The 21,607-nt window shown below is 41.6% G+C and overlaps 1 protein-coding gene across 10 annotated transcripts in view; it reads left to right on the top strand.

Moving 5' to 3' along the window:
• Positions 1-4,479: 4,479 nt before the first annotated feature.
• The window catches only part of Tbce (tubulin folding cofactor E), a 62,052-nt gene continuing 44,924 nt past the window's right edge, over positions 4,480-21,607 (top strand). For 8 of the 10 annotated variants that reach the window (XR_009225664.1, XR_009225663.1, XR_009225661.1 and 5 more), the window contains exons 1-3: positions 4,480-4,621; positions 13,553-13,683; positions 21,102-21,186. Coding sequence is in view for 6 of the 10 variants with exons in the window: in XM_058575034.1 (XP_058431017.1) it covers positions 13,584-13,683; positions 21,102-21,186 (185 nt within the window). In the remaining 4 variants the exon portion in view is untranslated. The other 2 variants (XM_058575032.1, XM_058575031.1) reach the window with 2 other exon arrangements.

The following is a 21,607-nucleotide window of genomic DNA, read 5'->3' as shown; positions in this document are numbered from 1 at the left end:
GGCTGCCTTGCTTCCCAAGACTCAGGGATCTCTCCCCCTCAGTTCTTGAGTGCTGGGATTATAGGTTCATGCCACTGAGCCAGCAGCTGGCACATTCTTTTTAAAAGTACTCTGCTATGGAGAATTACCAATTTAATATCTTTGAATTACATATTATATCAGTGTACACAAAGAAAAATATATGCAAAGATATTAGAATTACTATGATGAGTAATAGAAGATACTTGGACTTCGATGGTGAAGTAGTAGTAATGGTAAACTGTTAAAAGTGGTTTGTAAATCTTAACCAAAACTTGATGAGTTGCTCAATAGAAATTGTAAAATGGAAATAGTTGAACATTTAAGAGTTAACAAGTTTTCAAGAGATTTAGCCTAATAAATACTCTTAATATATAGATGTCAATGTCTCATTTTATTTCTGATACCAGGTTTTGAGCCCAAGGGTACTTAACCACTGAGCCACACCCCCAGCCCTTTTTTTATTTTATTTATTTACTTTTAAATATTTTTTTAGTTGAAGATGGACACAATACCTTGATTGATTGATTGGTTGATTGATTGTTGTGCTGAGGATAGAACCCAGCTCCTTGTATGTGCTAGGTGAACTCTCTACTGCTGAGCCACAGCTCCAGCCCCTCTTTTTTATTTTTTGAGACAAGGTCTTGCTGAGTCACTTAGGGCTTCCCCAAGTTGCTGAGGCTGGCTTTGAACTCATGATCCTCCTGCCTCAACTTCTCAAATTACTGGGATTAAAGGTATATGCAACTAAATCCAGCAGATGTCGATTCTTTATAAGAAACAAGTGGTTTTATTTGTTTAATGTATTTATTTGCAGTACCAGGGATTGACTCAAGTGGTGCTCTACCAGAGCTACATCCCCAGACTTTTAATTTTTTTTTTTACTTTGAGACAGACTCTCACTAAGTTGCCAAGCCTTGGGCTCAAACTTGCAATCATACTGTACTGGAATTACAGATGTGTGCCACAAATACTAAGTCAATTAACCATAGAGAATTGAACATAAAAAACTGAACTAAGGAAGCTGAAAATGAAGCAATTTTTCACAATTAAGATGTCTTTATAACAAATAATCGTAAGGATGTAACTGAACAAACTATTCCCTTCCATCCAATAGGAAATCAGTGGAAGTGGCTTTTAGCTAAGTATTTAATAGGTACCTTTCAAAGTGCAACTTAAATATGGCCTTCAGTTAAGGTAATGATTTTTCAAATGCGTAAGACTTGCTCAACTGGAGTCTTTTTTGTTATTCCCAAGACACAAGAGGCCCTGAATAAGCTGCTGACTTCACTGTAAGGCAGCTAGAAAACATTTATTCAATATGGGATTATTTATTTACTGGTAATGGAGTCTAAACAGGGGTGCTTAACCAATCAGTCATATCCCCAACCCTTTTTATTTTTTAATTTGAAACAAGGTCTCACTAAGTTGCTGAGGGTTTTGGTAAATGGCTGAGGTTGCCCTTGAACTTGCAGTCTTCCAGCTTCAGCCTCCCAAACTGCTGTGATTACAGGCATGTGCCACTGCACCTGGCTCTACACCACGACTTTTAAAAGAAAAACACAAGTTACAAATGTCTACTGTTGACCTGGGTCACTTCTATATGATTAATGAATATATGTAAAATAAATGAGGCTTGAGCTTTATAGCAAACACCCTTTGTTGTTTATTGGCTATATTCTCCCACCCAATTCTCTCTCTCTCTCTTTTCTTTTCTTTTCTTTTTTTCTTTTTTTTGGTACTGGAGAGTTAATTTAGGGGCACTTTACCACTGAGCTATATCCCTAGCCTTTCTTGTTTTTTTATTTTGAGATAGGGTCTCATTAAGTTTCTTAGGCCCTCACTAAATTGTGGAGACTGGCCTTGAATTTATAATCCTCAGCCTCCTGAGTTGCTGGCATGTGCTTTCATAATCTATCTTTGCTCCCATATTTTTCAATTTTTTGGTTGTCCAGGGCTTGCACATAATAGAATAATACTCTGCCACTGTACTGCATCCCCAGTTCTAAATTTCTTTTATCTAAAACATTTAATCTTTATCTTTCCCCCAGCCTAGTTGATACATAGGTTGTGAGTATTGAACTCTGTAGTAGTTAGGGCTCTTTCCATTCTAAGCAACTGAAATTAAAGTCAAACCAAGTTAATCATAAAAGGAATTAGCTAGACCTTATAATTGGAAAATCCAGGAGTTTTTTACTTTAGTTATTGTTAAGTCCTGGGGGTTAAATCACTTATTCTCTCCTCATTTTTCCTCTTAGTTCTACATTTTATTCTTTTTAATGTTGGCCTCATTCTTTGATGCTAAAGGACAAACTCTTTCCCATGATAGGAAAAATGGTCCCTGGCTTCCAATGTCTTTATCAGCCAAGTACCATGATCTCAAAGGCAAAAGCTCCTGTTTTGACTTTAGCAGTGAAGTCATAAGGAGGCCTTTGATTGGCTGGGCTTTAATCTTGTTGCCATCTTTGTGATATGCAACACGTAGATAAGGGAGCAGGGTACGTGGAATGCTCTCTCTCAAAGTAGCTGCAACCCCCTTTCAGTTTTGGCCCTACCTCTCTGGTTTAAGCTACTTTTTATTTTCCTCTTCATAAATGGGGACTGAACTCAAGGGTGATCTACCACTAAATTATATCCTCAGCTCTTTTTATATTTTACTTTTACTAAATTGCCCAGGTTGGCCTTGAACTTGGTGATCCTCCTGCCTCGGCCTCCCAAGTCAATGGTATAGTAAGTCATGCATCACTGTACCCAGCACATATTGTCTAACTCACACCATCAAGCGTACATCTCTCCAGGATTGGAATATTGCATTTCTCTTTTCATTGCTAGATCTTCACTGCAAAGCTAGTAGTCACTAAATATTTACTTATTGCATGAATGATGGGACTCAGAATGGATTGCAGTGCAAAGGGTTAATTTTTTCCTACAATGTTTGAAGTATGATTTTTACAGCTATTGGGATAATTAACCCTATGAAACTATGCTGTACAAAAATCAAAGGATGTGGGGACTGAGAAACGACCTTGGTGATATGAAGTCACTAATAACATTTGAATAGGTGATTTTGGAAGAACTGGAGGAAGAATAGACAAAGTGTCAGGCTGGAAAGGATTAAAGAGAAAGGGATGAGGAATAAGAGACAAACATATAGACTTTTTTTGGGGAAGACTTTATTTCAGGGGAGCATATTTATTTTGTATTGCTGGGGCTGTAACCCAGGGCCTTGAGCATACCAGGCAATCTCTCTACCACTGAGAGAAGAATTTAGAGGACAACCACTTTGAAGAAGATAACATAGTTGAGGTAACAGTGTGCTGATCAACATGAAGAGAGAAGACTGACAGTAAAGAGGTGTCATCTTTTCATTCTAAGAAAAACTGGGTAAATGTTATCACAATTAACAAAGAAAGTAAATTATTTTATAAAGAAAGATTCATGTTTTATATTTTTGTGGATCATCTGAATTTAGTGGATGAGGTTAATTTTTTCGGGGCTGTAATCTCAGATACTTAGGAGGAAGATTACAAGTCTGAGGCCAGCCTCCAATCTCCAGCCCGGTCTCAAAACATACGTATCCACAGATAGAGCTCTAAAGATATAAAATAAATGTGGAATGTTATCTGAAGTCCTTATTTGAAGTTTTATATCAGTATTGGAAAAGTGCGACAATGAGGATTGGCTCAGAGGATTCTCCGAGCAAGAGTGGGATGGTGCATTCTTACTGATAGGATTCCAAACAGCAGTTTCTGAAAGTTTATTTTTAGGACCTAAGATTCACTGTATATGTCCTTTCGTTAACCAACAAAAGCAGCTTCACAACGGGAGTCTCTCCCTCCTTTGCCAGTTGAAATTCTGCTCAACCTTGACGTTCAGCATGCGTGTTGCAGCAGCCTTTGGTTGGATTAGTGACGCCCTCGATAATTTCCCGCTTGTTTTTGCGGCGGAGGCGACCCACGACCCGGCTCCTGACAGGCAAGCTCTCCAAAACAGCTCACGCTTAACCCGGCGTCGCGAGCTGTAATCACGTTCCAGACCCCGCGCAAGACGTTCCGCTAGTGTCACTGCCGGGTCCTCACCACGTTGCGTTGCGTCACCCCGGCACGCCAGGCAAACGCTCTACCCGAGCCACGTCCCCAGCCCAGTCTCTTGATTTTTAACCGCCGAGAACGGCGACGGTGGAGACTGTCGTGCGCAGGGGCGGCTTTCCCGTTCTGTCTCCGGTACTCGCACTGCCTTCCACCCGCCTGTGGTCCTACTAGCCGGCCTTCCTTTTCCGCTAGGGAGGCCGGCACGCGCGACTGCGCACTGCCCACGTATTACACACCTGTCTACGTCAAGCCCGACTCTCCAGGGCTGGCAACCCGCGTAGCGAGGGCCCTTGGGCCAGAGCATGCGCGGTCATTGGAACGCGCTGTCCGGCGCCGGCGCCGGGGCTGGCCTTGGGAACACTTGTACGTTTTCAGCCAGCTCCCGCGGCCGCCGCTCGCTCCGCGGGGCGGGACTTCCGGTATCCCCCATAGCACTTCCGCCCGGGGCCGGAAGCTCTGCTGCCCTCCGCTGTCAAGGGGCAGCCGCCGAGACCACCAGCTGCTGCTGGCAGGTGAGCCTCGAGAGCTGGGCCGCGAAGGCCGGACTGGGGGCTCGCCTGGCCGCCCTGTGCCCTTTCCCTTCCTGGACTTACCCGGGCGGCAGCCCGGGCTCTGAGGTGCCCGCGGGGACGCCGCCGTCGCTGGGGAAGGGTGGGGCTGCGCGGGTCCCCGGCCGCGGTCGGCGCCCCGCTAGGAGAGCCGGCCCGCCGGAGCCCGCGTCGGCACCGGCCTATCGCACGGCGCTCGGCGCCAGCCGGGGAGGAGCATGGTGTGGCAGCGCCGCCCGCTGAAGCGGCTGGTGGCGCCGCCGCTCGCCTCACCAGGTGCGCAGGCCCGGCTGCCTCCCTTTGCTGTTTGTTTTCGTGGCTTTTCCCGGCATTTTCGTTTTATATGAGATGTGCTGTTATAAACAATATGCCGCTGGGGTCCCCCCATCAAGGTGACGGTCTGCCTTTTGAATTGCAGGTTTATTGTATTGAACTTAATTGTCTCTACTCGCTTGGGAGTCCTTTTGACTCAGCTTTCTCTCCTTGAGCTTCAGCAGCTGCTGTCAGCACGATCTGTCCACTCCGAACCTTCTTTGCGTGTTCAGATTGCGGTTACCTCTCACCTGGCCTAAGGACACCCAACTGGACTCAACTTTTTTTTTCTTTTTAGTCTGTTAGCATCCCTAGAGAGATCCTTCTGAAAAAATAAATCAGATCATCTGCCATTTCACTCAGTAAAGCCAACTGTTTGGAGACCTTCATGCTGGATGTCCTCTCTACTAATCTGTTGACTGCTGTGTGGCCTGCCTCCCGGCCTGCCTCCCCAAGCACTCCCCCAGGCTATCTGCACTTTTTTCCTCTGCCTGGAATGGTCTCAGTGATTCAATCCCTTCTCTCTCTCTTCCAGGTTTTGGAATATTACCTTCTCAGGGAGGCCTTCGTCTTTAACAGATCCATTGTGCTTATCATTATTCTTTATCACTTGTTTCTCCCCAGTAGCTTCATGGGGACTGGGATTTTGTTTTCTTTCTTTCTTTTTTGGATACAGGAATTGAAAACAGAGGGGCTCTTTACCACTGAGCTACATCCCCAGTCCTTTATATTTGTTATTTTGAGACAAGATCTTGCTAAATTGCCGTTGCTGGCCTCAGTCTTTCAATTCTGCCTCAACCTTCTGAGGCCCTGAGATTAGAGTCCACACACAACAGGTCTTCTACTTTTAAAGAATAACAGTTATGGCTGGGGATACCCAACAGGTCTTCTACTTTTAAAGAATAACAGTTATGGCTGGGGATACCCAACAGGTCTTCTACTTTTAAAGAATAACAGTTATGGCTGGGGATACAGCTCAGTTGGTAGAGTGCTTGCCTTGCATGCACAAGGCCCTGGGTTCAATCCCCAGCACCACACACAAAAAAAGATTAACAGTTATGGTCTGGGCATAGTGACCCACTCACATAATCCCAGCCAGTTGGTAAGCTGAGGCAGGAGGATTACAAATTCAAGGTCATTCTGCGGAAATTAGTAAGACTCCATCTCAAAATAACAATCACAAAAATAATAAAAATTTCAACTAATATTGCATAATTGAGATAAAATGAAAGCATCTTTGCAAAGTGCATAATTTAGTTTTAAATTTTTCCTTTGTTGATGATACTCAACCCCTGAATTCCTCTCATGTTCTCCAGTTTTCTCAGTTCTTAGTCTGAAAAGCCTGTAGACTCCTTCATAGACTGTTTAATTACAGAAAATAAAATACATAGGATTTCAGAGGTAACTACTTTCATGAAATAATTATCAAAATATTTTGAAACAGTAATATAATGTGTTTCTTTATTAACACATTAAGCGACAAGATCTAGGTGTCAGGTCTTTTTATGTTTGTCTCAGGTACTGGAGATGGATCCCAGGGCCTGTGCATGGTAGGCACGCTGTATCACTGAGCTATTGCCTCAGGCCTAGTAGTTCTAAGAAATATTTTAGTTTTGAAATAGTGATGGATATAAACTATACTTTGAGAAATCTGTAACAGCTGTAATAGGATATAAAAATATGATTTCTAAAGATGAGAATCACAGATGCTGCTAATCCAACTTGTGATATTTTATGTCTATGTACATAATTAAGGAAAGTGCTAACTTTCAGTTAAAAGTTAGTAAAAATTTTCAGTTAGAAAGTTTTTTTGTTGTTGTTTTGTTGTTTTTTTTTTAAAGTCAATAATGTGCCAGGTTCTCTGGTGCATGCCTGTAATCCTAGCAGCTCAAGAGACTGAGGCAGGAGGTTTGCAAGGTCAAAGCTAGCCTCCGCAATTTAGCAAGGCCCTGTCTCAAAGTAAAAAAAATTAAAAAGGCTGGGTATGTGGCTCAGTAGTAAGTTCCCTTAGGTTCAATCCCTGGTACCAAAAAAGTAGTCAATAATGTTTGGGTTTTTTCCTCCCCCCCCCCCCCCCCATATTGGGGATACAGCCCAGGGCCATGCACATGGCAGGCAAGTGCTATACCACTGAGCTACAACCCTAGCTCTTTTTAATTTTTTTAATCTTTTTACATTTTTGAGGCAGGGTTTTGCTGAGTTGTGCAGACTGGTCTACAACTTGGAATCTTCCTGCTTTAGCCTCCTCAGCAACTATGATTACAGTGTTCACATGTTGGTGATTTACTTCATCACAATTAATCAGGGTCACTCTAGTTCCTCTAAAGATTGAGGCAAGAGCCGGACACAGTGGCAGATCCTTGTAATCACAGGGGCTCAGGAGGCTGAGACTGGAGGATCCCAAGTTCAAAGTATCAGCAGTGGGGAGGTACAAAGCAACTCAATGAGACCCTGTCTCTAAACAAAATACAAAACAGGGCTGGGATATGGCTCAGTGGTTGAGTGACCCTGAGTTCAATTCCAGGTACCAAAAAAAAAAAAAAAAAAACCAGTTTGAGGCAAGATTTATCTTCACTATAGCTTTTTTCCTTCTGTTCTTTTCTTTTTTGGTCTATGTTTGTTACTGTGGATTGAACCCAGGGCTTTACACATTCTGGTCAATTGCCCTATCACAGAGCTATATCCACAACCCTTTTTTATTTGAGACAAGGTCTTAGTGCCTTGCTGTTGCTGAGACTGGCTTTGAACTTGCGATCCTCCTGCCTCAGCCTCCCCAGCTGCTGGGGTTACAGGCATGCGTACCTTTATTTTATTTATTTATTTTTTATGTGGTGCTGAGGACCGAATCCAGTGCCTCACACATGCTAGGCATTACTTAGCATAATGTCCTCAAGATTCATCCATGTTGTAGCAGGTGTCAGGATTTCTTTTTAAGGCTGAATAATATTCCTTTGTGCGCACACGCACACCATATTCATTTATTGAAGGACACTTCAGTTACTTTCATCTTTTGGCCCTTTGTGAATAATGCTGCTATAAACATGTAAGTGCAAATAGCTGCTTTAGTCTATGCTTTTCTAGTCTTTTAAAATTAATTTGAGGAATCGTAGTTATTATTAAGACTGTGAGGGAGCCAGCTGTGGTGACTCCTGCTACTCTGGTGGCTGAGGCAGGAGGATGGCAAGTTCAAGGCCAACCTTGGCAATTTAGTGAGACCCCATCTCAGAGAACAAAAGAAACAACAGCAATGAAAAGAACATCAGACTGATGAGAAAAAAAAATAAATAAACCAGTAGGAAATGGGCAAAGTACATGAATGGGTAGTTCACATAAAAGGAGAGATACTCAGCTTCCCTCATAATACTCCTGATGGGATTGTAAATTGGAACTGCCATTATAAAGGGACATTTGGTATTAGGTACTCAAATGTAAAACGCATATGTCCTTTGACACAGCATTCCCAGGCTGGTTTTGGGTAATGGGGATTAAACCCAGGGGTGCTCTATCACTGAGCCATATCCCCAACCCTTTTTACCTTATTTTGAGACAGAGTCTCACTAAATTGCTGAGGTTTGTCTCAAACTTGAGATCCTCCCTCCTCATTCTCCTAAGTCATCGAGATTACAGATGTACACCACTATGCCTGGCTCACACTTGAACATTGTCGTGACTAATGTGATGATTCTGTGGCCCTGTTCAAAAGTGTTTATAGAATAGCCAGGTGTGATGGCACATGCCTGTAATCCCAGCGGCAGGAGGCTGAGACAGGATTTCAAGTTCAAAGCCAGCCTCAGCATAAAGCAAGGTGCTAAGCAATTCAGTGAGACCCTGTATCTAAATAAAATACAAAATAGGGCTGAGGATGTGGCTCAGCAGTCAGGTGCCCCTGAATTCAATCTCTAGTACCAAAAAGAAAAGAAAAAAAAATGTTTAATAAAGGAAGTATGTATCTCAGTTGTAATAAAATCTGTATACATGTTAATGAAAATTAAAAGGGTGCTTAAAACTAGTAAAAACCATTCTTAGGGTAATGTAATTATAGTGAAATTTAAATATTTATTTAAGTGTTATGGACAGAAGATGGTGGTAATCAGAAATGGCTTTGGTGTTATTTCGTTGCAACCTTAATCTCCTGCAACTGTCTTTCCCATGCAAAGGGAGAAAGGCGAATGTATTGTTAAGTCTATGCTGGTGGGTGAGTTGTATCCTGACCATTGTATACCCAGACAGGTGACATGTAACATTAGTAACATGATTTTCATTTCTGGGTGTTAAAATTTATCGGTGGAATTTGTAAATGAATTATGGGGAAAATTTGGAATTTTTTTTTTTTTTTTTTTGGATACCAGGTGCTTAAACACTGAGCAACGTTCCCAGCCCTTTTATAGACATTAAATATATGTAGAGACAGAGTCTTGTTAAGTTGCTTAATGCTTTGCTAAGTCTGAGGCTGGCTTTGAACTCCCGATCCTCTTGCCTCAACCTCCCAAACTTCTAGGATTACAGATGTGCACCACTGTACCCAGATGAGAACTTGGAATTTTTTTTTTTTTAATTTTAGTTGTAGATGGGCACAATCTCTTTATTTTATTTATTTTTTTTATGTGGTGCTGAATCCAGTGCCTCACACTCAAGCACTCAACCACTGAGCTATAATCCTAGCCCGAGAACTCGCAATTCTTATGAGGATGGTTTAAAGGCCTGTGAATATTTACCTGGTACAAAGGTTTGAGACATAAGACAGGTAGAGGGAGAGCAGAAATGATAACATAAGGATGTCCTTCAAATATTCCAGTGTCCGCTGGAAAGGGAGTGCATTGGTGGGTCACAGTTGGAGAGGGCAATACTAGAAGATGATGGGTAGATTTCATGGTGCACATGTGCATGCACACGCGTGTGTGTGTATGTGTGTGTGTAGTGTGTTTAGGGATTGAAACTGAACTCAGGGGTCCTCTATTACTGACATACATCCCCAGCTCCTTTTTTTTTTAATATTTACTTTTTAGTTGTAGTTGAACACAATACCTTTATTTCACTTATTTATTTTTATGTGGTGCTGAGGATCGAACCCAAGGTCTCACACTTGCGTGGCGAGCGCTCTACTGCTGAGCCACAACCTCAGCCCCCCGCCCCCCGCCCCCCGCAACCCTTTTCATGTTATTATTTATTTATTTTTAAATACCTTTATTTATTCATTTATTTTTTTACGTGTTGCTGAGGATCGAACCCAGTGCCCCATATGTGTGAGGCAGGCACTCTACCACTGAGCCACAGCTCCAGCCCCTCTTGGTTTTTATTTTAAGACAGGCTCTCACTAAGTTGCCAAGGCTAACCTCAAACTTGGGATCCTCCTTTCTCAGTCTCCTGAGTTTCTGGGATTATAAGCATAAAGCTACGCATCCTGCCGATTTCTTTCTTTCTTTTTCTTTTCTTTTCTTTTTTTTTTTTTTTACTTTTTTTTAAAGAAGTTGATGGATCTTTATTTTATTCATTTATTTATATGTGGTGCTGAGAATCGAACCCAGTGCCTCGCACATGCTAGGCAAGTGCTCTACCATTGAGCCACAACCCACCCCCACCCCACCCCCGTCTGTTTCTTTTAAGACAAGAATAATCTAACAAGGAGAGTTACTCCAAAACTAAATGGTCTGTCTTAATTCATTAGCAAGCACATGTGTTTAAAAAAGGCATCCCAGTTTAATGAAGGTTTCAAGGCATCCAGATTGGCCACCACAGAAAAGATCCCTCTCAGATCCCCAGTGCAGGCAATTACCGAAAATCTAGGTGAGCAGCTAACTTCAGGACAGTTTGAACACTAAAGTGGAGGTAGGAGTAGGGAGGATGTAAGTGGTGGTGTCAGCAGAGGGCCATAGAGGTGCAGTGGGGCCAGTAATGGCATCAAGTAGGTTCAACAACAGGAAGCAGGGACTCGTTGACTGGTCAGAGAAACAGGGTAAAGGCGTTGGAGCTGAGGCATAGTTCTTGAGACATGGATCCAGTTTTCAAGTCATCACCAAAGAAAAATCACAGCATCAAGAAACATTATTTGAAGGGTCAAGAGCTTGGGCAAGATCATCAAAACACTGACTTAATGCAGAGCTACTTGATGATTGACCATAGGTGTCTTTTTTGTTTTTTTGGTGGGGGCATACCAGAGATTGAACTCAGGAGCACTTGAGCACTGAGCCACATCCCCAGCCCTGTTTTGTATTTTATTTAGAGACAGGGTCTTACTGAGTTGCTTAGCGCTTTGCTTTTGCTGAGGCTGGCTTTGTATTCACAATCGATCCTCCTGCCTCCACCTCCCCCATCTGCTGGGATTATAGGCATGCGCCACTGTGCCTGGCCAAGCATAGATATTTTATATCTGCTGATGTAATTGGTCCTGTAGCTGTAGCATGCTTGTGGGAATGAAAAAATTGCTACTGGAGATCAGAGAGGATCTAGCACATGGAACTTCATAATTCGTGAATTATGTGTACATGTTAAGAGTGTCAGTGGAATGGTTTCCTAGTGTCTTCCTCCTCTTGTAATTGCTCATTTGGTTTTACTCACCCATTTATCACCACCCTATTCTTTTTCACTGGTAGCCCAGTTTTCAAGGTGGGAGGCTAGGGCTGAGCCCCATCCAGAGCTCCAGACTGATGGTAGGGCTTTAAGAGTTTCTGATTAGATAACTCCATGCACTCTAGTTAATGGAAATTCCTTGTAGGAATGGAGTTCTACAACTACTTATTAATTCTCTCTCCTCAGGGACTAGAACTCAGCTTCTGAACATAGCCTTGGCCAGACCTCTTAGCAGCTCTGTCTCTGTACTTCCTAAAACTCAAGGTTCTGCCACCAGTTCCTACCAGCGCATGGATCTTACCTCAAAATCGTCCAAACTTTTCCTACCATGTTTAGGCTCTGGAATGATGCTTTCGCTTTTCAGTGCTATTGGGCAGGTTTGGATCTAGATCTAGAGATTCCGGCTCCTTGCTGACTGTCTTCCTTTATTCTTTTTTTGGCGCTAGAGATTGAACTCAGAGCCTCACGCAGACTAGGCAGACACTCTGCCACTGAGCTACAATCCCAACCTTGTCCCTCTCCCCTTTTTTTTAGTGTTTCTGTTAGAACATTATAGCTTTATGTAGCAATGGGGTTCATTTTGGCATATTCATAAATGTGTACCTTTTCTCCCATTTTTCAATAAATTCAGCTCCATTTGAAATAGGATTTTTCTCACAAGAATTGGGGACAATATATTTTATGAAAGCCAGAGGACTTGATTAACAGGAACTAACACTGAAATTTGATAAATTTACGTTCTGCAGTCTGAGATGATAATGCTCACACTGTTCTGGAATATGGGCGGACGTGACATAGACAATTCCAGGAGCAGAGGAAATGTCTCCCATTCTCTGTGGTGGGAGAGGTGCACAGGTGTCGTGCCAGAGCCTCCAGTAGCCCACATACAAGCAAACTATGATTATGACCCAAGAAGCTGTGATTCACAATCTAAGTTTTTATTACCTTTATGTATTACATGATAATATTATTAAAATATAGAACTTTTGTTCAGTAGACCTGTAGCATACATCTAAAAATCCTTGCACTGGCATGCATGAGGCCCTGGGAAAAGGAAATTCTTGCACTGCTACATTGCTAACCTTTTATAAGAAAAATCAAGTTTTATTCTGAGACTGAGTTTGTGAACCATATCTGTCCAGCAAGAAGAAGCCAAGGTTGTTGAGCTCTGATCTTGCAAGCTCTCTGCAGCATCCGGCACTGTTGCTCCTCTGCCTCTTCTGTAAGCTTTGCCTCTTGAGTTCCAAGACCCCAGAGTCTGGCTTTCTATTTTCCTTTCTGGCTCTTCTTCATCTCACTCCTTAGGGTTTACTTCCCTCTCCCTTTCATTGGGGTTCTGCCATGGTTCCTCTTTTCTTTCCCCCAATGCACCTTCGGTCTCATCCACTCTTACTGTATTAGTTTCTGATGGCTTCTAGGTACCGTTTCTTTTTTTTCTTTTTTTGTTACTGGAGATTGAACTCAGGCACTGAGTTACCCTGAGCTACATCCTTTTTATTTTGAGATAGCATTAGGTTGCTGAGATTGGCCTCAAACTTGCAGTCCTGCCTGCTATAGCCTTCCATGTTGCTGGAATTATGGGTATGAGCCACTGTGCTGGCCAGATACCCATTTCTGTTTACATGCATGCACAACATGTCTTGAGCTGCAGACCCTCATCCATCCTGACACTTTAGATACCCAGGCACCTTTTAAGACCTTGTCTTTATTTTTAGAATTCTATGTGTGTGTATTTTAAATTTAATTGGTTTTTGTTTGGTACTGGGGATCGAGCCCAAGGGCACTTTACCTCTGAGCTACATTTCCAGCCCTTTTGGTGTTTTTTTTTTTTTTTTATTTTGAGACAGGGTCTTGGTACGTTGCTTTGTCCTGGCTGAGTTGCAGAGGCTGGCTTCAAACTTTGATCCTTCTGTCTCAGCCTCCCAAATTTCTGGGATTATGGGTGTGCCCCACTCACTGCTTCTAGCTTTCTTAAAGAAATTTTACTCAATGCTATGATTTTTTTTCCTCCCCTAGATCTCACATTTTGGATTCTGGCTGTCTTATAATGAGTGACACTTTGACATTAGATGTCATTGGTCAAAGAATTGAAGTAAATGGAGAATATGCAACAGTGCGTTTTTCTGGCGTTGTCCCTCCTGTGGCAGGTAAGTGGTGTGTGTGGGAAGGGGGCAGTTTTTTCTGTGTAGGATTCTCAGTAGCACTTTTTTTTTTTTTTTTTGGTACCAGGAATTGAACTCAGGGGCACTTAACCACTGAGACACATCCCCAGCCCTTTGTTGTATTTTATTCGGCAACAGCATCTCACTGAGTTGTTGAGACTGGCTTTGAACTCAAGGTCCTACTGCTTTAGCCTCCTGAAGCCGCTGTAGATTGTAGCTGCTGGGATTACAGGTGTGCACCAATGCACCTAGCTCAGTAGCACTTTTTAATATCAATTTTTGGGAAATTAACCAATTATAGACACTTACACGTAGATTTATTTGGCTGACGATATCATGTGGTACACATGGTTTTGTTTAATTGTACGCTATTTAATTATTTAGTACTTCTGTTTTATATTAAACCTACCAAAAATGTTATCTGAGGAAATCTTAAGCAATCAAAAGTCTTGAATTCTTGTAATTTGCTACTCAAAAAATAAATAATTTTTCTACAAAGTCCTTTGCCATTAATCTATATGTAAATGTATTTATTGTAAACTAATATACATGCAATTTTTGTCACCTATTTTCATTTATTTGGTGTATAATTTCATGTTTCTATAAAAAGCATTTTAGTTGGGGTTATTTATTTATTTAAGTTGTAGGTAGACACAATACCTGCCCTAGTCGGATTTCTTAATGGTTACATTTAATAGAGTATATAATTTATTTGATTATTCTCCACTTATGGACATTGCTTTCTAGGTTTTTACTTTTGTAATATACACTTATTCACATATTTTAATCAATGAATATTTGAGTATTTTCTATATGTTCTGAACTGGCCTGAGTAGGTACAGGGAGACTCAGTGAGAAATTTAAACCAGAAGTTCTCAGTGTGTGGCCCCTAACTAGAATCAGCTTCATCTGATTACTCCTTAGAAATGTAGATTCTTGGGCTTTACCCCATATCTACAAATACTCTGGGAACAGAGCCCAGCAATTTTGTGTTTCAAGAAGTTGTTGAGGGCCAGGCATGGTAATACATGCCTATAATTCAGGAGATTGAGGCAGGAGGATTATAAGTTTAAAGTCAGTCTCAGCAATTTAGCGAGACCCTGTCTTAAAAAGGACTAGGGATGTAGCTCAATGGTAGAGTGCCCTTGGGGTTTTATTCCTAGTACTGCTAAAAAAAAAAAAAAAAAAAAGTAGTTCTCGGGGTGGGGCTGTGGCTCAGCAGTAGAGTGCCTGGCACATGCAAGGCACTGGGTTTGATCCTCAGCACCACATAAAAATAAATAAATAAAATAAAGGTATTATGAAAAAAAAATAAAGTTGTTCTCTAGGGCTGGAATTATAGCTTAGAGGTAGAGTGCTTGCCTAGCATGCACAAGGCCCTGGATTATTTTACTCTCAGCATCACAAAAAATAAAAATACAGCCTTCCAGAAGATTTTTATGTGCATTAAGTTTTTTTTTTTTCTTCTTCCTTTTTTGGGGGGGTGGGGTGGGGGATGTGGGGATGTACTAGAGATTGAACTCAGGGGCCCTCAATGACTGAGCCACATCCCCAGCCCTCTTTTGTGTTCTATTTAGAGACAGGGTCTCACTAAGTTGCTTAGTGCCTCGCTTTTTTTTTTTGAGAGAGAGAGAGAGAGAGAGAGAGAATTTTAATATTTATTTTTTAGTTTTCGGCGGACACAACATCTTTGTTTGTATGTGGTGCTGAGGATCGAACCCGGGCCGCACGCATGCCAGGCGAGCGCGCTACCGCTTGAGCCACATCCCCAGCCCCAGTGCCTCGTTTTTTGCTGAGGCTGGCTCTGAACTCACAATTCTCCTGCCTCTGGAGCTGCTGGGATTACAGGCATGCACTACCATACTGGCTGTGCATTAAGTTTTAGTTTGAACCCCTGCGTAGATCACTGTGACTCTGCCTTCTTGGAAATTGCCATGGAAGGCTTTAAACAAGCATGTAAGACGGAGAAGGGGTCCTCCTTCTGCCCCCATTTGACTAGGATGATTGATAAATGGGAAGAGAAAGTAACATTTAAATAATAATGACTGTGTGCCAGGTTCTGTCATGTATGCTCTTTATTTTGAATATTATAGTAACAAACTTAAGATATGGATGTTATAGTCCCGTGTTTACAGATGAAGACACCAAGTCTCAGATCTCAAAACTTCCATATAGCAGAACTCAAATATGAGTCTGCTTCAGAGCCCATGCCATTTCTACTCTGTTGCTTTCCAAGAACATACATATTCTCTAGGTACATATTATATAGGCAGATTGCCATCTGCAGGTTGAATCAATGTGCAGTACTTGGAAATTTTTAATACCCAAGTTCTTTGGAAAGCAGAATGGGGTAGAGATTTGCATCCAGAAAGCTCAATGTTCAGAAAGCTCATTAGGAAGTACTCTGGAACCAGTACTTATGGAAGGATTGGGCAAAAGGATTGGGTGGGCTGTTGCAATCCTCCTGCCTGAGCCTTCCTAGTCACTGGTCTCAACAAAGGGCTCGGTATTCCCCTTTGAGAGCTCTGATGTTAGAGGTCATCTGGTGGAATTGTACAAAGATGTAGACAGTGAACATACATTTAGTCATTACTCTCAGGGGTATTTCACCAGATGTGGTTGTATGGCCATCATGGCAGCTAAATGCATTGATGTGTTTAAAGCCAATCATTTAAAGCCAGTCATTAGACCAGTCATTGATCATATTGGTAGCCATTGTTATAAGTAAGCATTTAAAAAAATTACTTAAGAACAAATTCTAATGTTTTACAAATGGATTCTTATGATTGGATATAATATCCCGTGGTAAGCATTACTATAGATTGCAGAGTGTTATGCATGAAAACTGTTAAGATGGAGGTAAAGATGGGCTGCTATGGGAGGCAGATAATAGTACTCCAAAGATGTCCCCAAAACCTGTGGTTATGCTAAGTTACATGTCAAAGAGGGTTAGGGCTGCAGGTGGAATTAATTAAGTTTGCTAATTGGCTGATTTTAAGATTGGAAAATTATCCTGGTTCATCCAGGTGGGCCTAGTGTAATCATAGGAAGCATTAGAATCGGAAGAAAAGGCAGAAGAGGCATTGGCATTGTCAGTGAAGTGATGTGGGATGGTTCACTAGCCACATCTCACCTTGAATGTGGAAGAAGGTCAGAAGCCAGGGATGTGTGCACCCTCTACAGCTTCGAGAGCTGCCCTCGTATGATAAGGAAGCTGTCAAGAATGTAAGGTTCATTCTTCTGGTCTGTTTTTTTAAATGGCAAATAGCATGTAGAGGCCATAGTTTGGGGTCCAGAGGTACTCATCGCTACCAGGATGATATTGTTTCCAGGCATTTTTAGTGAATAGAGATGTATCTGGAGGATTCATTCTTAGAAATAGAATAGATTTAAGGAGGGTTTATATGTATTATAATAAGTTTTCAAATGAGAGAAAAGGAGAATAGTGTAATGAACACCTGTGTTTACTTGTCATGTCTGTTTAACAATCGTCAGCATTTTGCCATATTTGTTTTATTGCTATTTTTGCTTAATGTGGTTTTTCTTCTTTCTTTCTTTTTTTTTTTTTTTTTTTTGGCACTAGGGATTGAACCCAGGGGTGCTTAACCACTGAGCCACATCCCTAACCCCTAACCCCTAACCCTGCCCTCCTGTTTTTTTTTTTTTGTTTTGGGGTTTTTTTGGGGTGCTGGTGCTGGTGATTGAATCCCCAGAGCATTATGCTTGCTAGGCAAGCACTCTACCAACTGAGCTATATCCCCAGCCAGCCTAACTCTTTTTTTAATGTTTTCTTTAGAGACAGTCTCACTGAGTTGCTTAGAGCCTTGCTAAGTAGCTGAGTCTGGCTTTGAAGTTGCAATCCTCCTGCCTCAGCCTTCCTAGTCACTGGGATTATAGGCATGTACCACCACACCCTGCATTGCTTAACATTTTAAATTATATACATAGTAGAATTTTATCCCTAAATTCTCACTGTACATTTTCTTATAAATAAGTACATCTTCTTATAAAATAATATGTACATTTTATACTTAATTTTTTTAATCATGCAGTTTAGGTTATTAAAATAGCTTTGCATTTTTTTAAAAAAATATATTTTTAGTTGTAGATGGACACAGTACTTTTATTCATTCATTCATTCATTCATTCATTCATTCATTCATTCATTTATGCATGCAGTGCTGAGAATGGAGCCCAGTGCCTTATACATGCTAGGCAAACACTCTACCACTGAGCCACAACCCCAGCCCTAGGACTCCTCTTTTTTTTTTTTTTTTTTTTTAAGGACTCCTCATTTTTAACATGCTCCTTAGTGGATTCTAGTGCCCATGCTTTGAGAGGGGTTGTTTTTCTCCTTTAGGAAGTGCTAATATTCTGGTAAAAAGTGAAATCACCAGAAAGCCGCATAGAACCTCTGGGCCCTCTCTCTAGCTGCCTTTGCAGAACTGAGCTTTTTACCCTGAGCCCTATTGAGGCCTATGTGAGACACAGCTGCTGTGAAACATCTGTGAACCGATGATGCTGCTGTTTCTGAGAGTAGCTTGCTCCTTACAGAGGGACTCCTGTGACAGGAGCTGAGCTGTTGGCTCAGGGAAAAGGAAGGACATCTTTTCTAATGAACTGAAAGGATTCTAACAGTGGTCAAGAGAATTGCATCTTGCTATAAGGAAGCTCAGAGCCACATCTTCATCACTCTTTCTCAGTTATTCTATTCTAATGATTTTCCACCCCTCCTTTTTTGTTGATGATTTTTGATCTTTCAGTATTATGTTTTTCTTTCTCCTTGAAGTGTTTGTGTTTTTTTAATTGTGTTTTTGCAGCTCCTTTGAAAACATTCTCAAGTTATAGGTTATAAAAACAAAAGGCTATCTTCAGAGGCATTGGAAGATATGAACTCAAGACGGTGTAGGGTGATGTTGAAACCAAACTGCTTTGTAATTTCCAAGAGCCTGAGATTGTTTTACACTAACATTGAAATAACATGATACCAGATATTGTAGTATAGAAAATTTATTTTGGTGATAAGCTGTTGTCCATATTCCAAAGCCCTTAGGGGGGTGCCTTTTTGAGTGTAATATAGAAATTAAAAGAGAATTAATCAGATAAGCAATGCTACTTAATGGGGGTGTATGGTCTGAATTGCTCAGATTTACTTAGATATGAGCTATCCCCATATCACTTAAATGTAGTTACATGTCTTTAAAAAAAATGTTAGTTGTCTCAGGAATTGGTCAGTCCAGGAAGCCAAGGAGCAGAAGAAACAACAAGGCTAAGGTTGGCATTGCCCATCCTCATCTTTTTCAGAGGTCTCAGTCCATACCGGCTGGCTGCATTGCTCTGGAACCAAGGTGAGGCAGAACATCGTGGTGGAAGAGGAAGGCAGCTCAGGACATTGACAATCAGAAAGCAGAACAAGAAAAAGCTTCTCTCTCACCAGGGACAAAATGTATAACTACAAAGTGTACTCCTAGTGACCTGCCTCCTCCATCCATACCTGCCCAGTTATCACCACCCAGTTAACCATGTCAGTGAGCTAATGCACTGATTAGGTTAAGGTTCTCATGAGAGTCATTCGCCTCTAAAGTTTCTTGCATGGTCTCACACTTGAGCTTTTGGGGATACCTCATATCTAAACCATAACAGATAGTTAAGGGAATCACAGTGAAGGCTGGCCTTGCCCCTTCTACCTGCTTCAGCTGAGAAGTGACTTATTCTTCATCAGGTGAAAGAATGGTCTTATGAAGTGCTTTCTTGTTAACAACCATCAACTCAACCTATTCTGAGAATTTTCTTGAAGACATCAATAGTTATAATTACTTCTCACATAACGGCTTATTATTTGACAAAAAATGGATTAGAGCCAGGCATGGTGGTGCACACCTGTAATCCCAGTGGCTTGGGAGGCTGAGGCAAGAGGATCACAAGTTCAAAGCCAGCTCAGCAATTTAGCAAGGCCCTAAGCAACTCAGTGAAACTGTCTCAAAATTTAAAAATAAATAAATAAAAAGGGCTAGGGATATGTCTCTGGTTAAGCACACCTAGGTTCAATCCCTGGTACAAAAAAAGGGGGGGGGGGATTAGAAAGCAAAAGATCTGGAGCTGGGGATGTGGCTCAAGTGGTAGCGTACTTGCCTGGCATGCGCAGGTCTCTGGGTTCAATCCTCAGCACCACATAAAAATAAAATAAAGATGTTATGCTCACTGAAAACTAAAAAAAAAAACAAACAAACAAACAAAAAACTCTCATATTCTCTCTCTCTCTCTCAAAAAAAAAAAAAAAAAAAAGATTGTGTATTTTGAGCATGCTAGGCCATGGTCTGGTCATTATTTGGCAAGTCATATGTTTTCTCTGAGCTTCCATTCTTTAAAATAGATCATTTCTGCCCTGCTTATTAACAGGGTTCTTGGGAGGAGAGAGATGAGGCACGAGCTCTTTGGAGTGCTTTACCAGAGTTTTAGTCAGGCCTCACCTCAGCCAGTTGTTCAGCCTCTTTCCTCACCTTTAATCTTGTTTTCCTGACCATGCTCCTGCCCCAGACTCTGGGCAACACTGACCCCAGCTGTGCTGGATGATTTCTGATTCCCACAACAGGTCCTGGGATCTCCCTGCCTTGGTCTGCATTTCCCCCCACAGCAGTACCAATAAGCACCCTTACCTGTGCTCCCATAGCACCCGTACTTCCCTTCATGTTGGCCGCTGGTCTACAAGTCTGTCCTGCTAGACGACTGAGGTGCTGTAGGGAAGAGACCGTCTTGTTTGTTTTCTGTCTTGATTTCTCTCCATTGTCGTCTGTCTCCTCCTGCTTGCTGTAGGTTTGATTTTCTAGTTTTACCTTAGCCCTGAACATTTTGAGACAGATGATTTATTTTCAGTTGTCATCTAACTTATGAATCTAGACACGACTTTAGGCTGCATTCCACAAATTTTCACGTGTAATCTTATGTCATTCTGTTCAAAATAGTTTCTAGTTTATGTTGTGATTTTTTGGGGGTGGGGGGAACACAAGATGATTTAGAAGAATATTGCTTAATTTCTAAACATGAGGATTTTCCTTTTGGGTACCTGGAATTGAATCCAGGGGCGCTTAACCACTGAGCCACATCCCCAGTCCTTTTTATTTTGTATTTTGAGACAGAGTCTTGCCAAATTGCTGAAGCTGGCTTTGAACTTGTGATCTCCTACCTCAGCCTCCCAGGCTGCTAGGATTACAGGCATGTGTCACTGCACTTAGCTGTTTTGATTGAAGTTCTGAGCAGAAGGTTAAGTTGTCTATTCCCATTCTTCCTCCCCCAGTGTTGTCTGTGGGATGTGATTTCCATTACAAATTTTATTTACTTGCAGGAAAGTGGAGCATCCCTCTGTCATCCTTTGTTACTCATTTGTTTTTTTCTTGTTCTGCTAGGACTCTGGTTAGGAGTGGAGTGGGACAATCCGGAGAGAGGAAAGCATGATGGGAGCCATGAAGGGACTGTGTACTTTAAATGCAGGTAACTTTCCTTCTCAGTTGGCTTGGTCATTTGGTCAGGATCCTGTTGAAGCATTGAATGGGAAGGATGGAGAAGCAACAGCATAGTTTGGTTCATGGAGTGGTTATAGGTACAATTTGGGAAATATTCTGAAAAGACACCTCTTTGATTTGTGACTTAATCATGCTGTTTGTAGAGTTTTTCCCTCTTTTAAATCGACATTTTATTTTTGTACTAGGGATTGAACCTAGGGGTACCCTATCCATGAGCTACATTCTCAACCCTTTTTATTTATGTATGAATGTATTTTGAGACAAGGTCTCTCTAAATTGCTGAGGCTGGTTGGTCTCAAACTTGTGATCCTCTTCCCTCAGTCTCCTGAGTCACTGAAATTACAGGTGTGTGCCACTGTACCCAGCTTAAATTCTGACTCTTAACTTTC

Source organism: Marmota monax, unplaced genomic scaffold (genome assembly GCF_021218885.2).
Source record: "Marmota monax isolate L192 unplaced genomic scaffold, Marmota_monax_Labrador192_F-V1.1 WCK01_AAM20220418_F8-fsc00071, whole genome shotgun sequence".
Lineage (NCBI taxonomy): Eukaryota > Metazoa > Chordata > Mammalia > Rodentia > Sciuridae > Marmota > Marmota monax.
This window is presented reverse-complemented; position numbering and strand designations above follow the sequence as displayed.